This window comes from Symsagittifera roscoffensis, chromosome 7 (genome assembly GCF_963678635.1).
Source record: "Symsagittifera roscoffensis chromosome 7, txSymRosc1.1, whole genome shotgun sequence".
Taxonomy (NCBI): domain Eukaryota; kingdom Metazoa; phylum Xenacoelomorpha; order Acoela; family Convolutidae; genus Symsagittifera; species Symsagittifera roscoffensis.
Window position 1 is genome coordinate 31,925,630 of NC_087068.1, and position 20,024 is coordinate 31,945,653.

Genomic DNA, 20,024 nt, shown 5'->3' on the forward strand with positions numbered 1-20,024 from the left:
AGTCAGTGAACAAATGATATATCACACAGCCCAATCTGACTTTCGAATTAGGTACATAAATTTGCGGTGCATATACAAAACAGTCCCATACAAAACAGTCCCAAACAAAAGAGTCCGAAACATCAAAAAAAGGTTCTAAAAAACAGTCCCATACAAAACAGTCCAAAACCAGTTGAATTTCATGACAGAATTAATCTACGCTTTGAAAACTCAAACAGTGGCAATTAAAGATCAAAGAGCCAAATTTGGAACAATAATTCGGATGAAAATCAAAGGACTCATGGTATAGTGGTTAAAGCGTTAGTCTCAAACTCTAGAGATCAAAGGATCGAATCTCCGGCGGCACAAAAAATTTTCCAATTTTCCGAAAAAAGTTGAAATTCGGGTAAATATGAAAACGGGTATATCTAGGGTTCAACCTTAAAGGGTTGCGCGGAGGGAAAAGAAAAATCAACACCTTGTATGTATTCATCATTTTGCCGGTTTCAAATCGACTCTAGCTCAATTTTGAAAAATCAAGGAAATTAATTAACTTGGAAAAATTTTATTGCTTGGCAATATGGAATAAATGTGAAAATTAAATAGAAAAGAAAAATCTGATTAAAATTTAATATTATAACTACATCCTTTCAAAAACCCAATGATATCGTTGGGTTGGTATGACTTAATCATAGTGATCAAGTTTTTGTCGAGTTTTTGGTATTTAGCTTTTTTGGGTCTCGCTACCTGCGCACATTTTTTCCAACAGTATTTCCGCATTTTTTTGCTCGTCCTGGAACTTCTCGATCAGTTTTGGGAATGATGGATGCTTACTATTGACCAGTTTCACGAAGTTGCTGTTCCAACCTTCTACAGCGTTGTTGGTGCGGGGAAGGTCGTTTTTTACTCTTTGATGGCAACTCCTTTGGTCTTTTTTCGCGTCGAACTCTATTTACAGCTTGCTGATTAGCAGAATAACTAGGTATATGAACAGCTGTCTCTCGGTTCACATCACGTTGGGCTGCGAAAATAGTCTGTCGCGGTGTTACATCGGATACTGCTGCTCGATCTTTAAGTGTTTTTCTGAACTTACGTTTTTCGATGTCAGCTGGATCGGGGAAGTGGCAGTGATTTTTAACGATCTCAACGGAGTCGTCCTTTGTACGCACACGGCCATTGCAGCTACTTTGTCCGCAGCGCCAGGAAAGGGAGTTGTCTGCTAGAATTTTTGTTTGTAAGTATGATTTCCATCGATAGATAGTGAATTTCGTTTCTATTGAGTGTTGTCAAGTGTTTGCAAATGAAACAGATTGAACAACTTGTCTCTTTTTGCTTAAATTAAAAAAAGAGTCCACTTTCTTAAATTGCGTTTACTTTAATGTTTCGAAGATTATTGCTTTTATTGAGTGGCCGCTGCTGTTATCTAGGTTGTTCTAATTTCTCTACTATACTACCTATTGTTATCCGGATTAGCTGGAATCAAAATGTGTTTAATGTGAGATAAATTTACTTATCAGCTTCTAGAACAATTATCACTTCGATCAATGGGACTGTTTTTTGGACTATTTTCGGGACTGTTTTGTATGGGACTGTTTTTTTGAACTTTGCTATGTTTTGTATTGGACTGTTTTGTATGGGACTGTTTTGTACAGACACGGAATTTGCGTACAAATAAAAACACATCTGAATCCGAAGTTCTTCCACAGTTCGGAAAAACACGTTTCACAAAACTCAATTCATCGTACGCTACATTGGCATCAAAATGTAAATAAAAATCCACTGAACAAATAACGCATTAAATTTAACTTAATAAACAGCTTGAGCTCTCATTAGGTGTATTTGAAAATTTTCAAGGAATTATCGGACAAAGCAGTCATGTAGTGTTCATTGTTTATTTCACTCGGACACAAATCAAGACAAACGAAGTCCTTTAATTTAAGATTTTGCACTTTGGAACCATCTAAGCTCTCCCAGAAAATCAAAGTCTCCGTTGATTGGTCAAAAGCTGACATAATCAACTGTCTCGGATTTCCGTTAGGTGATGGATAAATGCAACTTCTAGTCAATTGCTTCATGGAAGGTCCACCATATAACTCATGAATCTTTGTTGCTCTTATATCAGTCACTGAACAACCAATGCTCCCGGAAAAATTGGATAATTTCGAAGCTACATGTCTGACATTTTTACAATTGAGCCCAGGTCTAAAACTGGCCAATATGGTAGCGGAATTTGCGTCATAACTTAAACTGGTGCAGTTTCCTTTCAGTTCGTTGCCAAGTACATGCACAATTGGTTGATTTTGACCTTCGCTCATTTCAACCATTTTGCAACCATCGAAACCTCCGACAAGTAAGCCTGCAGTGTTAAACGTGGCAGAAGCGTCAAATGGGACGTAACTTAAAGATGTAATAGGTACTCTGCTTTTCTCGCTGGGTTCAAAATAGTTCACGTGAGTCGATAACTGTCTTGTATCGTATGTGTAAATTGACCCATTTTGGGTTCCCAGATACAAAATGTGGGGGTTTTTTCTGTTGAATTCACAAGCCCAAATCGATACATTACTAGGCATCGTCCATTGTTGAATTACTACGTCACTTTTGAGACACGTCAAGCAAAGTTTCTTATCGGCCGCGCCGCTCAACACCTTGGAATCGAAAGCAGCTAGAGCTTTGATGTTATCATCGTGGCATTTCAGCAGCTTCGAGCTTCTCATATCGAGTCCACTGATCTTACGTAATCCGTATCCTTGATTAGTAGACAAAAAGTCCAGAGATTGAGACGCAACGAGAACTTTTTGACCCGGGTCGAAAACAACTCGTCTAGAGCCTCCTTTTGTACTGAGCTGCAATTGCTGGAATGGTCTATACATTTTTGCTCGGTTAGAATTAGAACTATTTGCATTCAGTTGTTGTAACTTCAACTGCTCATTTGCCATTCTGCTTTTGAAACTGTCAAACTCAGTCGCTAAATTTGACAATTTCGTCCTCAATTCCATATTTTCAGCCTCTAATCTTGTTCTGTATGACCTTTCTGTTTCTAAATTCTCTAATGCCTTGTCTCTCTCTGCAACATCTAGAGCCACCAATCTAGAACAGTATATAGTCCTAATGTCTCTCTTCTTAGCTGCAGAATTGCATTGTGGGCATTTGGCATTTGCTCCGCGGTCCAACCATTTATGGATACAAGTCTCGCCGAAAACATGCCCACATTTCAGAGAGGCAATTCGATGTTTGCCGTAATTTTCAAACGGTTCCAAGCATATAACACATGAAGAGTCTGCTTCTGTAGTTAAGTTCACATCTGCTGGCTGTGCTTTCTTGGGTGTACTTCTAGCAGGACTCTTACTTTGGATGTTTTCACGACCTCGTTTCAGAGGTCTTGGCGTTCTACGATTAGTAATATTAGTTCTACTGCTACTTCTATTGTTACTTGTTAAACCTCTCCGACCACTGCTGGTTGCACTTGGCATTCTGACAGTTGTCTCCGGCTCATCCTCAATGATGACCGTGTAGTCCTGCGTTGTTTCATGGCTAATAATTTCTCCTTCAATTTGTTCATTTTCCACTTCATCAACATCTATAGCAGATGAATCCGTGGTACTATCTCCTAGTGTAATCACTTCTTCTTCGTCGTCCATCGTTCGTTCAGCAGAAATACTCACAGAAGGTGTATAAGGAATTCATATTTTCACCTTTTTCTGATTTTTGTTCCGAGTGATTCCAGCCATTAAAATGAGCGAAAACAAACAAAATAGCTGTTTACGAAAACAATCAATCTGGAAAAAACTATAGATATGAGTTTCACTATATTTGTTTATTAACCATAACAGAACAGCATTAATCAACTAAAAACAGAGGGGGCGGTTTTTTGAAGAAAAAAAATTGAAAATGACGTTTTGAGTGAGCTTTTTAAATAATAAATCAACAAAAAATGGATTTTTCTAGCGATGGCTACCCTCAAAATTATTATATTGGCGTCGCAATTGCACCACTTTTTCTTGAACTATCGAGTGAGCCTGAGGTGAATTAAAAAATGCTCAGTACCCGGAGATGCAAAAACTCCAAGATACTTCCACAAAGCATGGATACAAACGTCTCCGAGCAAACAGACCGGCAGGTCTCCGAGCAATTAACTTCAGTGAGGGGTAGAATAGTATCTGGAATAGATAAATTCGACGTCAATCCCTTAATTTCTGACTGGTTGTTCGGTTTTTGAAGCAACAGAAAAAAATTGTGGAGAATCCACTGGAGCTTATAAGAATGGGAGAGCGCGCTCCAAAACAGATCAGAAAATTGATAATATTTAATGAACGTGTCCAAGCTCTCAAAAATTTGTTGACAGTTGGCAACCGCGAAATAAAAAATTATTGGTATACAATGGCCGATTTGTGTGGAAGTATGTGCAGCTAATTTTAAAACTTTAAAACTAATCGATACCTTAATTTGGGACTGATTGTTTTTATTTTATATAATCATGACTGTATGATATTAGGGACTGATAATTGATTTTGGTACAATTGCACCTGTTTTTAATTTTTGGTACAAATGGGACTGCTTTTGAACTTTGGTACAAACGCGACTGTTTTCGCATTTTGGTACTCCTGAATTCCCAACCCTTTCACACTTGTACCTCTATCGCACTTGTCACATCCCAGAGCAAGAGTGACTTCAGCAGGAGTGGTCAAAAACTGATTGCAACCAGAAACATCAATTACTTCAAAACAATCAATTAAATTGATACTAGCGTGTACCGCACCTCCGGTGCTTTGAATTTTCAACAACTCAAAAAAGTATTATTTGAGTGTACTCTGACAGCACCCAATTACAGGGTTCAAAATTAAAAATGTTGCAAAGTTTTTTTAGACAAATTTTTGTGAGGTTTTATAAAAGTTCTTCGAAAAATTTAAAATGAACTAAGAATCGTCACATCTGAGAAACTGAAAGCAATTGAGCAGTCGCATTTGGACGCTAGATTTCCAACTCCAGAGAGTAACTTCAAATTTTGTAAAATTTTTCATTAGATTTTTTAATCATTCAAATTTTGAAAAACCATAAAAAGTTGTGACTTTTTTTTTATATTTAAGTTTGTAATGAATTAAGAAACGTCACATCTGGGAAACTGAAAGCAATTGAGCAGTCGCGTTTTGACGCAAGATTTGCAACTTCTGAGAATACCCTTACAGTACCCAACTACAAAGTTTGGAAATTCAGATTTTGAGAAATTTCACCCAAAGTTTTCTAAAAGAGGTATTTTTTTAAAACCAGAAAAATTCACATTTCGAAACTCATTATTTTGTAATTTGAGTTTTCTGAAAACTTCCAGAAAAATCACAAAAATTGTCTTATCTCTTAAACAAAAATGAGATATTTTTTTAAAACCAGAAAAATTCACATTTCGAAACTCATTATTTTGTAATTTGAGTTTTCTGAAAACTTCCAGAAAAATCACAAAAATTGTCTTATCTCTTAAACAAAAATGATATGATTTGGGCATTCTTAATTGAAGGCCGAATTTGCAACCCCTGAGATTACTGTGGCAGCCCCAAAAATACAGGTTAGGAATTTCAAACTTTGAAAAAAAAAATTAATTCAATTTTCATGAAAATTCTTTTGAAAAAATTACAAAAAACGTCTTATCTGGAAAACCGCAATATTTTGAGCAGTCTTATTCAGAGGCAATATTTGCAGCCCCCTGAGAGTACCCTCAAAGATTCCAATTACAGGATTGATATTTTCAAATTTTTGAAACTTTTTAACATTTAAGTTTTTTTTTTTGAAAACGCCTAATCTCGGAAACTAAAAGCAAAAGAGCAGTCGCATTGGAATGCAAAATTTGTAACTTCTGAGTTTTCTCACAGTACCCGACTTCAGAGTTGGGAACTTCAAAATTTGAGAAATTTCAGACTTAAATTTTCTAAAAAAAAATATTTTGAAAAAGCATATAAAACGTCATATCTCAAAAAGACAAAGATTGGAGCCATCATATTTGGAAGCAAGATTCGCAACCTCTGAGAATACTCTGACAGCCCCCAACTACAGCGTTAGGAATTTCAAGATTTAAAAAATCAATTTAAGTTTTCTGTAAAATTTTTTGAAAAACGATTAAAAAACCTCATGTCTCAGAAATACAAAGATTTGAGCTGTCACACTTGGAAGCAAGATTCAAAAGCCCTGAGAGTACTCGGAGCGCCCCCAACTACAGGGCTAGGAATTTCCAATTTTTTTAGAAGAAATGTACATATAATAAAAAAACCACATTTGTAGGCAAAGTTTGCAACCCCTGATAGCACGTTGATACTCCGCAACTACTGGGTTGGGAGCTTTAAAAATTGAAGAAAAAAAAATCAGAAAAAACGTCATATCTCGAAAACTACAAGAATTTGAGCAGTCATATTGGAAGGCAAAATTCGCAACTCCTGAGAGTACCCTGACAGAGCCTCACTACAGAGATGGTAATTTCAAGTTTTGTTAAATTCTTATATCTAAGTTTTCTGAAAAATTTTGAAAAAAAAATCCAGAAAAACGTCATATCTCAAAAACTACACGGGTTTGGGCAGCCAAAATCAAAGGCAAGATTCGCAACGCTTGAGAGAACCCTCACAATATCAAACAACAGGATTGGGATCTTCAACGTGTTGAAAATTTTTAATATCTAAGTTTTTGAAAATTTTTGAAAAAAATCATAAAAAACGTCATATCTCGAAAACTACAAGGATTTGAGAAGTGAGAATTGGAGGCAAGATTCGCAACCCTTGAGAGTACACTGACAGCACCCAACTACAGGGCGAGAAATCCAAAAAATGAGAAATTTTTTACAATTTAATTTTCTAGAAAAAACTTCTAGAAAAAACTTTGACAATATCCTACTATTGGGCTGCTTGGAAAAACAAAAAAAACCTCACCATTGCAATATACGATGAAAAATTAAACATGAAAAAATTAATTTGTTAAACATGCAAAAATAATACGTTGAAAAAGCTTAAACATGGCGAGATAGTGAAGCCCGCATTTAAATAATTAATAATAGATAGATAATAGATGAAAGTTAAAAACTTAGGCGACGGGTATACAGACAGACAGACTTAATTTGGCCTCGAAAAAAATACTAAAAAATTAATGACCTTGCGAAAAACTTATTGAAAAATTTTCAAGCATTGCAATATATGATATATCTTAAACATAAAAAAACTCTTTCGTTAAACATGCAAAGTTATTATGCTTAAACATGGAAGATAGCTGGCACTCGCATTTAAATATAGTACAGATAGATAGATATAGATAGATAGATATAGATAAGAAACAATCAATTAATTGCCAAGTTACAAAATCAGTTCAGCAGAGCTTAGAAACCATCTTTTTGTCCCAAACTTGTTGTTCGTCTTCAGAAAAAGCAGTTCTTCACGATGAATCGACAGAAGCGCTTGACGGCGATCATCGAAAGCAAATGTTGCGCTGCTAAAAAATCGCTCAAGAGGGTTCTGATGTCTGATGGTGGTGGTGTGTGTGTGTGTGTGTGTGTGTGTGTGTGTGGGGGGGGGGGGGGGTGAGATTGTGAAGTAGATCCAACTGCTGAACTAAACCTAGAAAATTTTCAAGAAATAAGTCGACTCCATTCCAATATAAAAACATTCAACTAATTGCAATTAATTGGTAATATCAATCAATTAATTGTAATTGGAAAAGTTCAGCAATCAATTAATTTAATTTGTAGCAGGGCTGGGCAAATCCGGACAGCCAATCGTGCCCTCCTTTCTGCAGCAAAAGTCAATACGGAAATTTTAGTTTCCCAACCGAGCCGGGCCGGGCCGGGCCGCAAATTCAGGCCCGGTTCCAACTCTATGCTACCGACCAGTCAATCATGGACTCGTAGTAGCACCAATTGGTCTGCTAAAAAAACTGACCCTTCCGAAAAGACCCTGTAGGCGTTGTCCTAAATAAATCAATTCATTTCCAAATATTTCTATTTTTCTAAATTGAACTACGTAATAGCGATATTATTTAGCCTCAAACTCATTTTTCAATACACAATTAGATGATTTTGTTTTTACAATTGCTGTCATTCTTTTAGTACTTTACATCGCAGAAGTCGGCATTCCGAGCAAGTATCTTTCTATGCTCGTGTCCAGCGAGAGGGCCGAGTGAGACAGACCCCAGAACCTGTTGGGCTTCAGGGTTACTGGCGCACCTTTTGCTTTTGTGAACAGCCAGCCCAAATGTGAATGGCAGCCATCGCACGAGGCTGGAGTCCACGCATAACCAGGGAACCAACTAAACAAAAACGCACATAGATATATAAGTTGGATAGAATCGAATATTAACAACTCTCATCATCTACATTTCAGCATCGGTGGTTCAGTGGTAGAATTGTCGCCTGCCACGCGATAGACCCGGGTTCGATTCCCGGCCGATGCATAATCTCTTTGCTCTCTTATTTCATTGTATTTGACAAACTATCAATTTGATCAATGCATAAAATCGACAATTTATTTAAGTTTCATTTTGTAATTTTGCGATACTTTTGGTGTGAAACTGGTTTAAGAGGTTACCAACCACAGGATTAATCCTCATGACCAGGACCGAATGCCCAAAAACTTTCAACCAATCAGTTGTGTCCCAAAAATGGTAGAAGTATGATAATTGAGTCCCAATCCCAAGAAAAAGCAAGTATGAAAGATGGGTTCAACAAAACTTCAAAAACATAAGTAAACAGTTGCGAAGTTCCAGTTTCCCTCCCCCCTCATAAAATAGCAACAAAAGCTGTTCAAAAACTGCTCACACGTTATTTTACATGTTATAAATGCTGTGAAAGTTTAGTCACCTCATTCACCTGTTCACGCTGACGCGTTTAGATGCAGTTTCTAACATGAAAGTAATTTTAAATTGACTTTCTGAAATTGACTTTCTAATTTTAAATGGGGAGGGAACTGGAAAAGAGCCTTGTCATGGCCTAATTAGTCCGCATGTCAATTTTCATAACAATCGGTTGGTGGGAACAGTAATTTTACTTGTGAAAATAATTTGCAGGTGGGGGTGGGTGAGGAAAAGAGCCTGATTTACATGTTTTACCGGTCATCTGTAGTCTTAATGGCCTGTTATCTTATTTAACTACCACCGGTGAAAACATATTCTATAATGACAAACTATACTTTACTCTATAGACATAGTGCTGTTCAATTTAACCTATACATGGGATCACAACAAGGTAGGATGGCCGAGCGGTCTAAGGCGCTGCGTTAAGGCCGCAGTATCTTCGGATGCGTGGGTTCGAATCCCACTCCTATCAATTCTTTTGTATTATTATTATTCTATTTCGTTTTTCAAATTTCCTAATTTCTAATTTGCACAATTACGGGGGCGTTAGACAGGGGTGCCGGACATCAAGCCGACGGGACTTCAAGCCGAATCGTAAAATTAGGGACTTCAAGCCGAAAATTTTCTCATTAATTCATGAAATAAGATTAATTTGAACACTTTTCTGAAGATTATCTCATTTTCATGATCTTTAGTCGGTATTTATCAGCGTTTTCATAAAATTTAAACCTCCAAATGATGTTTAGGAAAGTTGAAAAATAAAACACGGCTAAAGGCAAATTTCTTGTTTATAATTTATGCATTTCAAAAACCGGCTGATATTATTAACGGATGTCAATCCTAAGTGATTCATTGTCATAAATAACGCTTATTATGGACTAAACTAGCGTACGATTTTGAAAAGCAACGTTGTTTAGATGAAAAAATATTGATTTGAGGTGCTTGTAAAGTTTAATTTTCGGCCTCAAGTCCTTTCGGCTTGAAGTCCCGTCGGCTTGTTGTCCTAGACCCGTTAGACAGTGCCGAAGTTAGAGAGTGCCGAAAAAGGCGGGAAATATTGGAACGCAATTTAAGAGGCTAGCTTTTGGCGGGAAAATTAATAATGACACTTGAAACTTGTTCAGACTCAATTTTGGCGCCAAAATCGATGAGCAAACAAAACTTTCTTTTCTTTTGTTTTCGGCACCCTCGCTTGGGTGATAGAATGCTACTAAGTTCTTTAATTCCTGAAACACAGACCCTTAGACACAACTAGCACTCCTATCGGATTCAAGTGAGCGGAGCGAAGCGGAGCGAACGTATGGTCCTTGCCAAATATTAGCGGGCCATGCCTCGCTGAAAACACTAATTACACCCACCTCGGCACTCAATTTTCATTTTCGGCACTCTTTAACAAATTTTCATTTTCGGCACTCTTTAACAAATTTTCGTTTTCGGCACTCTCTTACTTCGGCACTGTCTTACCCAACCACAATTACGTGCTCTGGGTAAATTGCACAATTTCTTGATATGAACAATGAATTAATTACAATTTTCAATCTGAAAAGGGCTCGGTACTACTATGAAAGAGTGGTCCCTTGAAAATAACCAGGTTCCTTGAGAATAAGACACCTAGAGCTCTCAAATCGTTTCATAATTATGATTACGCCTTTCAGAAAGATGTCGCAGTATATTTTCAAACAAATTTCATGTTTTGTTAAACCTTAAAACCTCCCCTCACCAATTAAGGTTGAAAATTTAAAAAAAACCGCCAATAGTGGGTTTTGATGACAAATAAATCAACCTAATTATATGGTTGTTAAACCGTAAAATAAAGTAGAGCGAGCAAATTTCAATATATCAACAACAGTGATTACAATTTTTAATCTAAAAAATTTCTGGCTGAAAATATTTTGCAAGATTTTTGAAATGAATAATTTATACACCAATAAGTTTTCAAAATTATAACATGCGAAATGCATGCGGGACCTGTCTATCATAATTGCTTTTTCGGGGGACCACTCTATCATAGTAGTACCAAGGGCTCTTTTCCAATTCCCTACTTTCAAAATACCGAGTTTTATGTTTGTTTTACGTGTTATTACGGCTAAACGCGTGATGTTACGCTGTAAAGTATGAAGAACAAATCTGTTCAGAACTGTCGATGATTTGTTCACCACCTACGCCAAATTTCATTGCATTATGACAACGTTAAATAGACTTTTCAAAACTTAAATTGAAAGGGGGGAACTGGAAGAGCCCTGAAAAGTTTCTGACTACATATTTCGCAAGATTTTTGAAATGAATAATTTATACACAAATTAGTTTTCAAATTTATAACATGCTGAATTCATGCGAAAGCTGTCTTTCATAGTTGCCTTTTCGAGGCCCACTATCATAGTTGTACCCCTTTCCCCCACGCACGCAAATTTTTGAAAAATAGGCAAAAAAAAGCGTTTTTAGGCCCTTTTTGGAACATTTTGACGTAAAAGTAGCGTTTTTTTGGCGCCCCCCCCCCTCAAAGTTGGTATAAATTGGCGCCGACAGCGCTTTTAGAAAAATTATAGGGTATGTTACCAAAAATGGATATCTCAAATTAGTACAAAGGGGGAACTCTTTGGGTCGGCAGGGGGTCGAATCCCTGAGGGGGGGGGGGGGGGCGTGCACCTTCCCCCCACCAAATCAGCCCTTACCTTTAGGGTTGAGCGGATTTACTTACAAGAAAGTAAGTTACTAGTAAATGTACTAGTAACTTACTAGTAAGTAAAATAAGGCTTATTACTAGTAAGTTGAACCAAAATGAATTTTTTGAAAGAAATGAGGCTCAATTATCAGTCGAAAGAGCAGATAAACTTGTTTTCATATACTGCAACGCTGCTTTTACTTGATAATAATGATCATAATGATTATTTCGCGGATTTTGATTTTGTGTAAAATGAAGTCTTCAAACTTGCTAGTTTTCAAGCAGACCCTGAGTTTTTGAAACTTACTAGTAAGTAAAAGTAACTTACTAGTAAAAAAGTGTAACTTACTAGTAAACGAACTTTACTTACTAGTAACTGCACAACCCTACCTACCTTACATCGTAACATCACGCATTCAGCCTTAATAACTATAAAGCAACTGAAAAAATGGAAATTTGGAAAAGTGAGAGGAAAGTGGAAAGTTCAAAATAAATTGAACAATTTTGAGACCCTTATTTATATTAGGGACCCGGTTAAGTTTCTCGGAACCCCTCTATCACACTTGTACCACGCTCTGTTGTAATACTCCCCCTCCCACTTATATGCATATTGCTGTGTTTTGCTAGGAATTAGACTGCTGTGTGACCCCTCTTTGTCACTTGGTTTTTACAGGGACAACTATATCACACTTGTACCGGACTTATGTATAAGATCATAACATCATACGCATGCCCCAGACTGTCCTCGCCCGAAAGCAAGTGTGATAGAGGGGTCCTGCAAAAACCAAGTGTGAGATAGGGGTCCCAAATTACCCTTTTTAGGTGGAATTCCTCATAGGCGAACGACCAAATGGGCGAAAATAAAAATTAGTCAATCAGACTTCAGTATTCCAAAATTTGTAAAGAAAGCGTGAAAATCTTAAAGAAAGTAAACAATTCGGATCTACTTAACAATCTCTTTCCCCTATAGTATCTACTTAAGAATCTCCACCCCTATGAATAAATACAGTAAATTAGCACTAGAGCTTTGTATTGAGAATTATACTTTCGCTGCATTCTGATTGGTCGAAAATTCGACTAACTTAATCTAGCTAACAATCTCCCCCATCCCTTTCTGAAAATGGGAAAAGTTGTTAAGTAGATCCAACATTTACAGGGACTTGATATTAATATAGACCGAATACTAAAAACGCTAGCAATATGCAAATATTTCAAATTGTCACTGATCGCATGCGAATTGGAACTAATTTTTTATTTCAAGTGTTTCGTTACAGAATTAGATTAAAATTGCTTCATTTAATTCACTTTAGCTGAACGGCAATTAATCAATTGAGTTTCGACAGTTTTTCTTTTCTGTCGCCTCCAAGAAACTAACCGAGTCCCAATGAAATTATGGAAAAAGTAGCGGATATCATGCAGGTTGGAAATCGGCTTGAGAAAAAGTTTCGACGGACCGGCGCGAAGTGTGGTCTGTATTTAAACCAATGCGTATTCATACTCGTCACTAAGCAGACAAATACGATATTAACCAATCAGAATCGAGATAAGAAAGCAAATTTAAGAAATAAATTTTTATTACATATTCATTTCTTCCTTGTCTCGATTCTGATTGGTTTATACAGTATTTGTCTGCTCACTGACGAGTCTGAATACGCGGTTGTTTAAATACTGCTACGTAACCGACCGGCGCATATTGATTGAGTTAATTACTGTATTTGCGTAAAATAAGTGGTCTTTTCTCATGGGCGAAGGGCCAAATGGGCGAAAGAACGAAAACAAAAACTGTCCAAAGTTAATTGACAAAACGAATTAATTGCCGTTCAACAAAAGCGAATGAATAAATATTTTCAAATCCGATAATGAAAACCTTGAAAAATAAAGTTTGTTCAAATTCGATGGCGACCAGCCACATCTTGAAAGTTTTGCATATTTCTGCCATTTTTATATTCGGCCAATATTATTATCAAAACCCTGGAAATGTTTGTTTTGCGCCCTTTAAGACTTTCACGCTTTCTTTCTAAATTTTGGAAAACTGAAATCAGAGTGACTCAATTTTATTTTCGCTCATGAGTCCATCGTCCATTCGGTCCTTCCCCCATGAGAATAGTCCCCTTATTTTAAGCAAATAAAGTAATTAAATTAATCAATATGCGCCGGTCGGTCGTTTCAAAACTTTCTCAAACGTAATTCCAACCTGCCTCAATTCCACTGACTTATTCCATACTTGAATTGAATTAACGAAGCAAAAAAATTGTGAGGCAACAGTTGTGAGACACTTTCTTTGCATAAGGGACCCGGTTAGTTTCTTAATATCCCTCTATTACACTTGTTCTTGTTTTGTCAAGTTTGCAGACTGTCGCGACTTTACGATGAGAATAATTTACAGTAGTTTGAGACTAAGATTATTTTATGATAGGATGTTTTCTTGAAATTAGCCAGGTCCCTTAGAGAATGAAGCACCTAGAGCTCTCACATTGTTTAGTAATTGAGTTTGTTATCCAAAAAGATGTCCCACCAAAGTTTCAAAAAAAATTGTTGGGTTAATTCGTTCAATTTCCCCGTCTCACCTTTTCAAGGTGGAAAATCAAAAGGCCACCATTATGAATTTATATCCGTTCAACTTAAGGAAACGAAGCAATATTTTTCTAATTCGATAATGAAACCCTTGAAATATGAAATTTAATCCAGTTCGATGGCATTCAGTGTCAATTTGAAAGTTCTGCATATTTGTCATTTTTTTATTCATATTAATTTTAGAACCCAGGAAATGTTTACTTTCTTAAAGACTTTCATGCTTTCTTTCCGAATTTTGGAAAACTGAAATCAGACTGACTCAATTTTATTTTCGTCCATGAGTCCTTCGCCCATGAGAATAGTCCCCTTATTTAAAGCAAATAAACTAATTAACTTAATCTATATGCGCCTGTCGGTCGTTTCAAAACTTTTTCAAGTGTAATTTGAACTTAACTCAATTCCGCCAACTTATTCCATACTTAAATTGAATTACCGAAGCAAATAAATTGTGAAGCAACAGTTGCGAGACATTTTCTTTGCATAAGGGAAGCGGTTAGTTCTTAATATCCCTCTATCAAGTTTGTTCTTGTTTTGTCAAACATGCACAGACTGTCGCGACTTCATGTTGAGAATATTTCAAGTCAGTTTTACACTAATTTGCAACTTAGGTAATATTATGATAAGTTCTCTGGAAAATAATTAATTCCCTTAGAGAATGAAGCACCTAGAGCTCTCACATTGTTTTGTAATTGAGTTCACTACTCAAAAAAATGTCCGACTAATTTTTCAAAAAAAATTTGTTGCGTTATTTCGTTCAACTTCCCCACTTCACCTTTTCAAGGTGGAAAAATCATAAGACCACCAATATGAATTAGTTTCCGTTCAAATAAAGGAAAAGAAGCAAAATTTTGCTAATTCGATAATTAAACCCTTGAAATATAAAATTTAATCCAGTTCGATGGCGATCAATGACAACTTGAAAGGTTTGCATATTTCTGCCATTTTTATATTCGGACAATATTAATATTAAGACTCTGGAAATGTTTACTTTTTTTAAGACTTTCACGCTTTCTTTCCGAATTTTGGAAAACAGAAATCAGACTGATTCAATTTTATTTTCGTCCATGAGTCCTTCGCCCATGAGAATAGTCCCCTTATTTAAAGCAAATAAAGTAAATATATTAATCAATACCTCAAGCGTAATTTCAGCCTGTCTCAATTCCGCAAACTTATTCCATACTTTAATTGAATTACCGAAGCAAATAAATTGTGAGGCAACAGTTGCGAGACATTTTCTTTGCATAAGGGACCTGATTAGTTTCTTAATATCCCTCTATCACATTTGTTCTTGTTTTTTCAGACTTCCAGACTGTCGCGACTTTATGTTGAGAAAATTTCAAGTCAGTTTAAGACTTATTTGCAACTTAGGTAAAGTTATGATAGGTGTTCTCTTGAAAATAACCAATTCCCTTGGAGAAAGAAGCACCTAAAGCTCTCGCATTAATTAGTAATTGAGTTTGCTATTCAAAACGATGTCCCACCAAAATTTTAAAAAATATACTGTTGGGTTATTTCGTTCAACTTCCGCACCTCACCTTTTCAAGATGGAAAAATCATAAGACCACCAATATGAATTAGTTTCCGTTCAACTAAAGGAAACAAATTAAAATTTTGCTAATTCGATAATCAAACCCTTGAAATATAAAACTTAATCCAGTTCGATGACGATCAGTGACAACTTGAAAGTTTTGCATATTTCTGCCATTTTTATAATCGGTCAAAAATAATAATATTAAAACTCTGGAAATGTTCACTTTCTTTAAGACGTTCACGCGTTCTTTCCGACTTTTGGAAAACTGAAATCAGACTGATTCAATTTTATTTTCGTCCATGAGTCCTTCGCCCATGAGAATAGTCCCCTTATTTAAAGCAAATAAAGTAATTAACTTAACCTATATGCGCCGGTCGTTCGTTTCAAAAATTTCTCAAGCATAATTTCAGCCTGCCTCAATTCCGCTAACTTATTCCATACTTCAATTGAATTACCGAAGCAAATAAATTGTGAGGCAACAGCTGCGAGACATTGTCTTTGCATAAGGGACCCGGTTAGTTTCTTAATATACCTCAATCACATTTGTTCTTGTTTTGTCAAACTTGCAGACTGTCGCGACTTTCTGTTGAGAATATTTCAAGTCAGTTAAACACAAATTTGCAACTTAGGTAATATTATGATAGGTTGTTCTCTTGAAAATAACCAATTCCCTCGGGGAAAGAAGCACCTAGAGCTCTCGCATTGTTTAGTAATTGAGTTTGCTATTCAAAAAGATGTCCCATCAAAATTTCAGAAAAAAATGTTGTTGGGTTATTTCGTTCAACTTCCCCATCTCACCTTTTCAAGGTGGAAAAATCATAAGACCATCAATGAATTAAATTCCGTTCACCTTAAGGAAATGAAGCAATATTTTGTTAATTCGATAATGAAACCCTTGAAATATGAAATTTAATCCAGTTCGATGGCAATCAGTGAAAAATTGAAAGTTTTGCATATTTGTCATTTTTTTATTCGGCCAATATTAATTTTAGAACCCTGGAAATGTTTTCTTTCTTTAAGACTTTCACGCTTTCTTTCCGATTTTTGGAAAACTGAAATCAGACAGACTCATTTTTAATTTTGCCCATGAGAATTTTTATTTTTGCCCATCCTTTGCCCATGAGAATAGTCCCCTTATTTAAAGCAAATAAAGTAATTAACTTAATCTATATGCGCCGGTCGGTCGTTTCAAAACATTCTCAAGCGTATTTTCAACTTGCCTCAATTCCGCTAAGTTATTCCATACTTAAAATGAATTACCGAAGCAAATAAATTGTGAAGCGACAGTTGCGAGACATTTTCTTTGCATAAGCGACCCGGTTAGTTTCCTAATATATCTCTAGCACATTTGTTCTTGTTTTGTCAAACTTCCAGACTGTCGCGACTTTATGATGAGATTATTTCAAGTCAGTTTTACACTAATTTGCGACTTGGGTAAAATTATGATAGGATGTTCTCTTGAAAATAACCATTCCACTTAGAGAATGAAGCAACTAGAACTCTCACATTGTTTAGTAATTGACTTCGCCATTCAAAAAGATGTCCTACCAATTTTTCAAAAAAATTTTTTTTTGGTTTTTTCGTATAACTTCCCGTCATCACCATTTGCAGGGGGAAAATCATAATACCATCAAAATTGAATTTTAATATGAAGATTTTCTGACTCAACTTATTTCGCGAGATGTTTGAAATATATAATTTACACACAAATTAGCTTTCAAATTATTACAAGTGTGACCTGTCTATCATAAATGGTTTTTCACTCAATCATAGTAGTACCGCGATCATTTTCAGTTTATTGCCACTTACTTCCAGACTACCGATCCTGAAAACTGGGTCCCTTTCCCCGTTTGGCAAACACTAGATTTTGGTAAATTTATTTCAATTTTCCACCTTAAAATAGTGAGGGGGGAGGTTTTTTCAAATTAAAGAAACAAAAATCGTTTCAAAATATAATGGTACCTGTTTCTTATTTGTACGGTAGCTTATATTTGTACAGGGACCAGTTATAGTTTTCTCAAGAGAGCTGGTAATTTTCAAAGGACCAGTCTATTATAATATTTACAAAAATGAATAAGAACGAGCAATGAAAAAAATTATAAAAAAAGCAAAAAAGTGTACAAAATTTTTGAAAATCATGGAACAAACTAACTGTACCATAAAAAATTACAAAAAGCTTTCACAATGCTCACAAAAAAAAAACAAATCTTTCTGCGGGACCTCAGACGACAAAAGAAGCAGACACGAAGGTCTAAAATAGTCGAAAAGTTTCCACAAAATAGGGTTCTGTCTGGAAGCGAATTTCTGGGACTTGTCGTCTCAAGCAAGTGTGTATCAACTGCACCAAATGCACAAAACACCCTTTAATTTTATAACAAAAATTAATTCCAATAGTTTTGTGAAAAAACTTGAACAAAAAAAGATTAAAAAAACACCAAGAAAAAAGCAGAACTTCTTTGAACTACACCGGAATACACTGAAAAGACTTTAAAGTTATAAGAGAACCCTAAAAACTTAGACGAAATGTTGCTGCGGCAAGTAATTACTACTACATATGCGTTTATTGACCGTTTTCCAATTAAGATGGGGTTGGACATTCGGAAAGTGCGAAAGCAATGAAAAACCTCGACAGCTTGACAAATTCCAGCATTCAGATGAGCGCATTTCGCATAGCATTCACACTAATTAATGGAATATATAAGGTTTTTCTATGCCATTCGATCTAGGCAGCCTGTGGGTTTGAGGCTGAAAAAAAAACAGTTTACCACAATCGATCTAGCGTATTTTAGATCTTCCAGCTTGTCTTTTCCCTGGTACTGAAACACGGTCTGTTGATTTTAGCGCAAGGTCATTTTCTTCTCTTCGTTTAACATGTAAAACTATCGTAGCCAGAAGGGCACTTGTAGCTTGTCCAGGTCAACAAGAACTGGAATTTCAATTACTGCTTCGTTAGTAACTCTGTCTTTCAAGTGACTCCTGTAATCTTACGCAGAGCTTTTATATCAGCACTCTTATGAGCTCGATATTGTCTAGGGCTGCACCTAGGTTTCAGAGCAGCACATCAGAACTGACCCGAAACAAGCTCAAAAATTTTATTCGGCAGAAGAGACGCAATTTGCCGCCATTTCGTCCAGACAGCTTCTATTCTGACCGATGATGCACTTATTTCGCATTTTTTTCACCAAAACTCATGCCACCCCGATAGCAGAATTCTTTGACGGTAGCCAGGGTTTCACACTGACCGATGAGCAGGGTAGCAATCTAATCTAAGCGATAATTGGAAATACTATTGCATCTTCGACAAACAAATAGTATTGTTCAGGTACTTTTCTCAGACCACAGCGTTTTTTATGCACACATTGATTACAAAAATTGCGGCGTAATGAATCTGCACCAACTCACTTGAAACAACAAAATTTTGGATATGTTCCAGTTTTCTGAGCAATGCAGTTGTGGCATGAAATCAAAAGGTTTGTTTTAACCAAATTAACTTTCAAACCTCGCTTTTGTTTCAAATACTTACTTGTCAATTGACTGGAATTTGCTTTCAGCTGATATCCTAAGATCATCTTCCTGAAGCATATTCCATGGTACTGTGGAACGAAAATTTCTCGTAGCCTCTTCCATTACAATTATAAATAACAATGGACTAGGTCCTGATCCTTGCTGCACACATACTTTAATTTCTTGTGGCCGGCGAACTTGATTTTCGACTCGGCGCACAGACACATTATCAGTCGCACTAGAATGTCGGTAACTTTTTGTTGCCTCAGAGCCCATGGGATTGGTTCCCTGAGAACACGGTCAGAGACTTTATCGAGATCATCAAACCTGTGATTTCTGTGTTTTTTCTTTTCTGCAAATAGTTCTTTCAATCGTCTAATTAAAAAACGGCAGCGGTGGTTGATCTACCACCCTCAAAACCTAATTGCATGTCATCTATTTTTATTAATTGTCTCAGACGTTTTCTTTAACTTTTTCGGAAGTTTTGAATGCGTGTTCCAGTAATCGGATGCCTCTAGGATCGACGCTCTAACCGATTGCCTCTTTCTTTGTAAACACTAACAGTTTCACTTTCGTTCCTGGAAAGTTAGCCGATGGTCCTGCGCTTTTCTTAACAGCTAGCCATTGGTCCTGGGCTTTGCTTAAATTTTTTTTTCTCAGTGCCAGTGCTAACTTCTGGATAGCAATTTCCTCCAATGAGCCAGCCACTGTAAGACATCTTCCATTTCCAAAGGATTTGTCTCATTTAAGAGATGCAAAAAGTAGCTTTGATACTATGAGAGAACACCTTGGTCACAAGTCAGGAGTTTTCGTTCCCATTTATTGACTTTTGCTCCATCCACATCCTTTTGATCAATTTCAATTCGCTTGGCAAGGCAAAAAAAATCAAGTCGTCTCTTGGTTTTGAGAAAAATTGACACCATTCCTCGCTTTATTTGTTTTAGCTTCAGCAACCAGGTTTTT

At 36.3% G+C, this 20,024-nt stretch overlaps 2 protein-coding genes and 2 non-coding genes across 5 annotated transcripts in view; 2 read left to right on the forward strand and 2 right to left on the reverse strand.

The window, feature by feature from the left end:
* Positions 1-1,699: 1,699 nt before the first annotated feature.
* LOC134851146 (E3 ubiquitin-protein ligase RFWD3-like) lies at positions 1,700-3,789 on the reverse strand. Its single transcript, XM_063867100.1, has one exon. The coding sequence runs from the start codon at positions 3,615-3,617 to the stop codon at positions 1,809-1,811; it is 1,809 nt and encodes a 602-aa protein (XP_063723170.1). The 5' UTR covers positions 3,618-3,789; the 3' UTR covers positions 1,700-1,808.
* Positions 3,790-7,924: 4,135 nt separating this feature from the next.
* LOC134850896 (protein cereblon-like) overlaps positions 7,925-20,024 on the reverse strand; it is a 50,478-nt gene continuing 38,378 nt past the window's right edge. Inside the window, exon 3 of one of the 2 annotated variants that reach the window (XM_063866673.1) lies at positions 7,925-8,247. In XM_063866673.1, the coding sequence (XP_063722743.1) occupies positions 8,052-8,247 (196 nt within the window). In that variant the 3' untranslated portion in view covers positions 7,925-8,051. The remainder of the gene's footprint in view (positions 8,248-20,024) is intronic. The other variant, XM_063866672.1, reaches the window with a different exon arrangement.
* Trnag-gcc (transfer RNA glycine (anticodon GCC)) lies at positions 8,321-8,391 on the forward strand. Its single transcript has one exon. It is a non-coding gene; the product is annotated as a tRNA-Gly (tRNA).
* Positions 9,181-9,262, forward strand: Trnal-aag (transfer RNA leucine (anticodon AAG)). Its single transcript has one exon. It is a non-coding gene; the product is annotated as a tRNA-Leu (tRNA).

Coding starts and splice junctions, on each gene's coding strand:
- LOC134851146 (XM_063867100.1), bottom strand. CDS start 3,617: ATGGACGACGAAGAAGAAGTGATTACACTAGGAGATAGTACCACGGAT.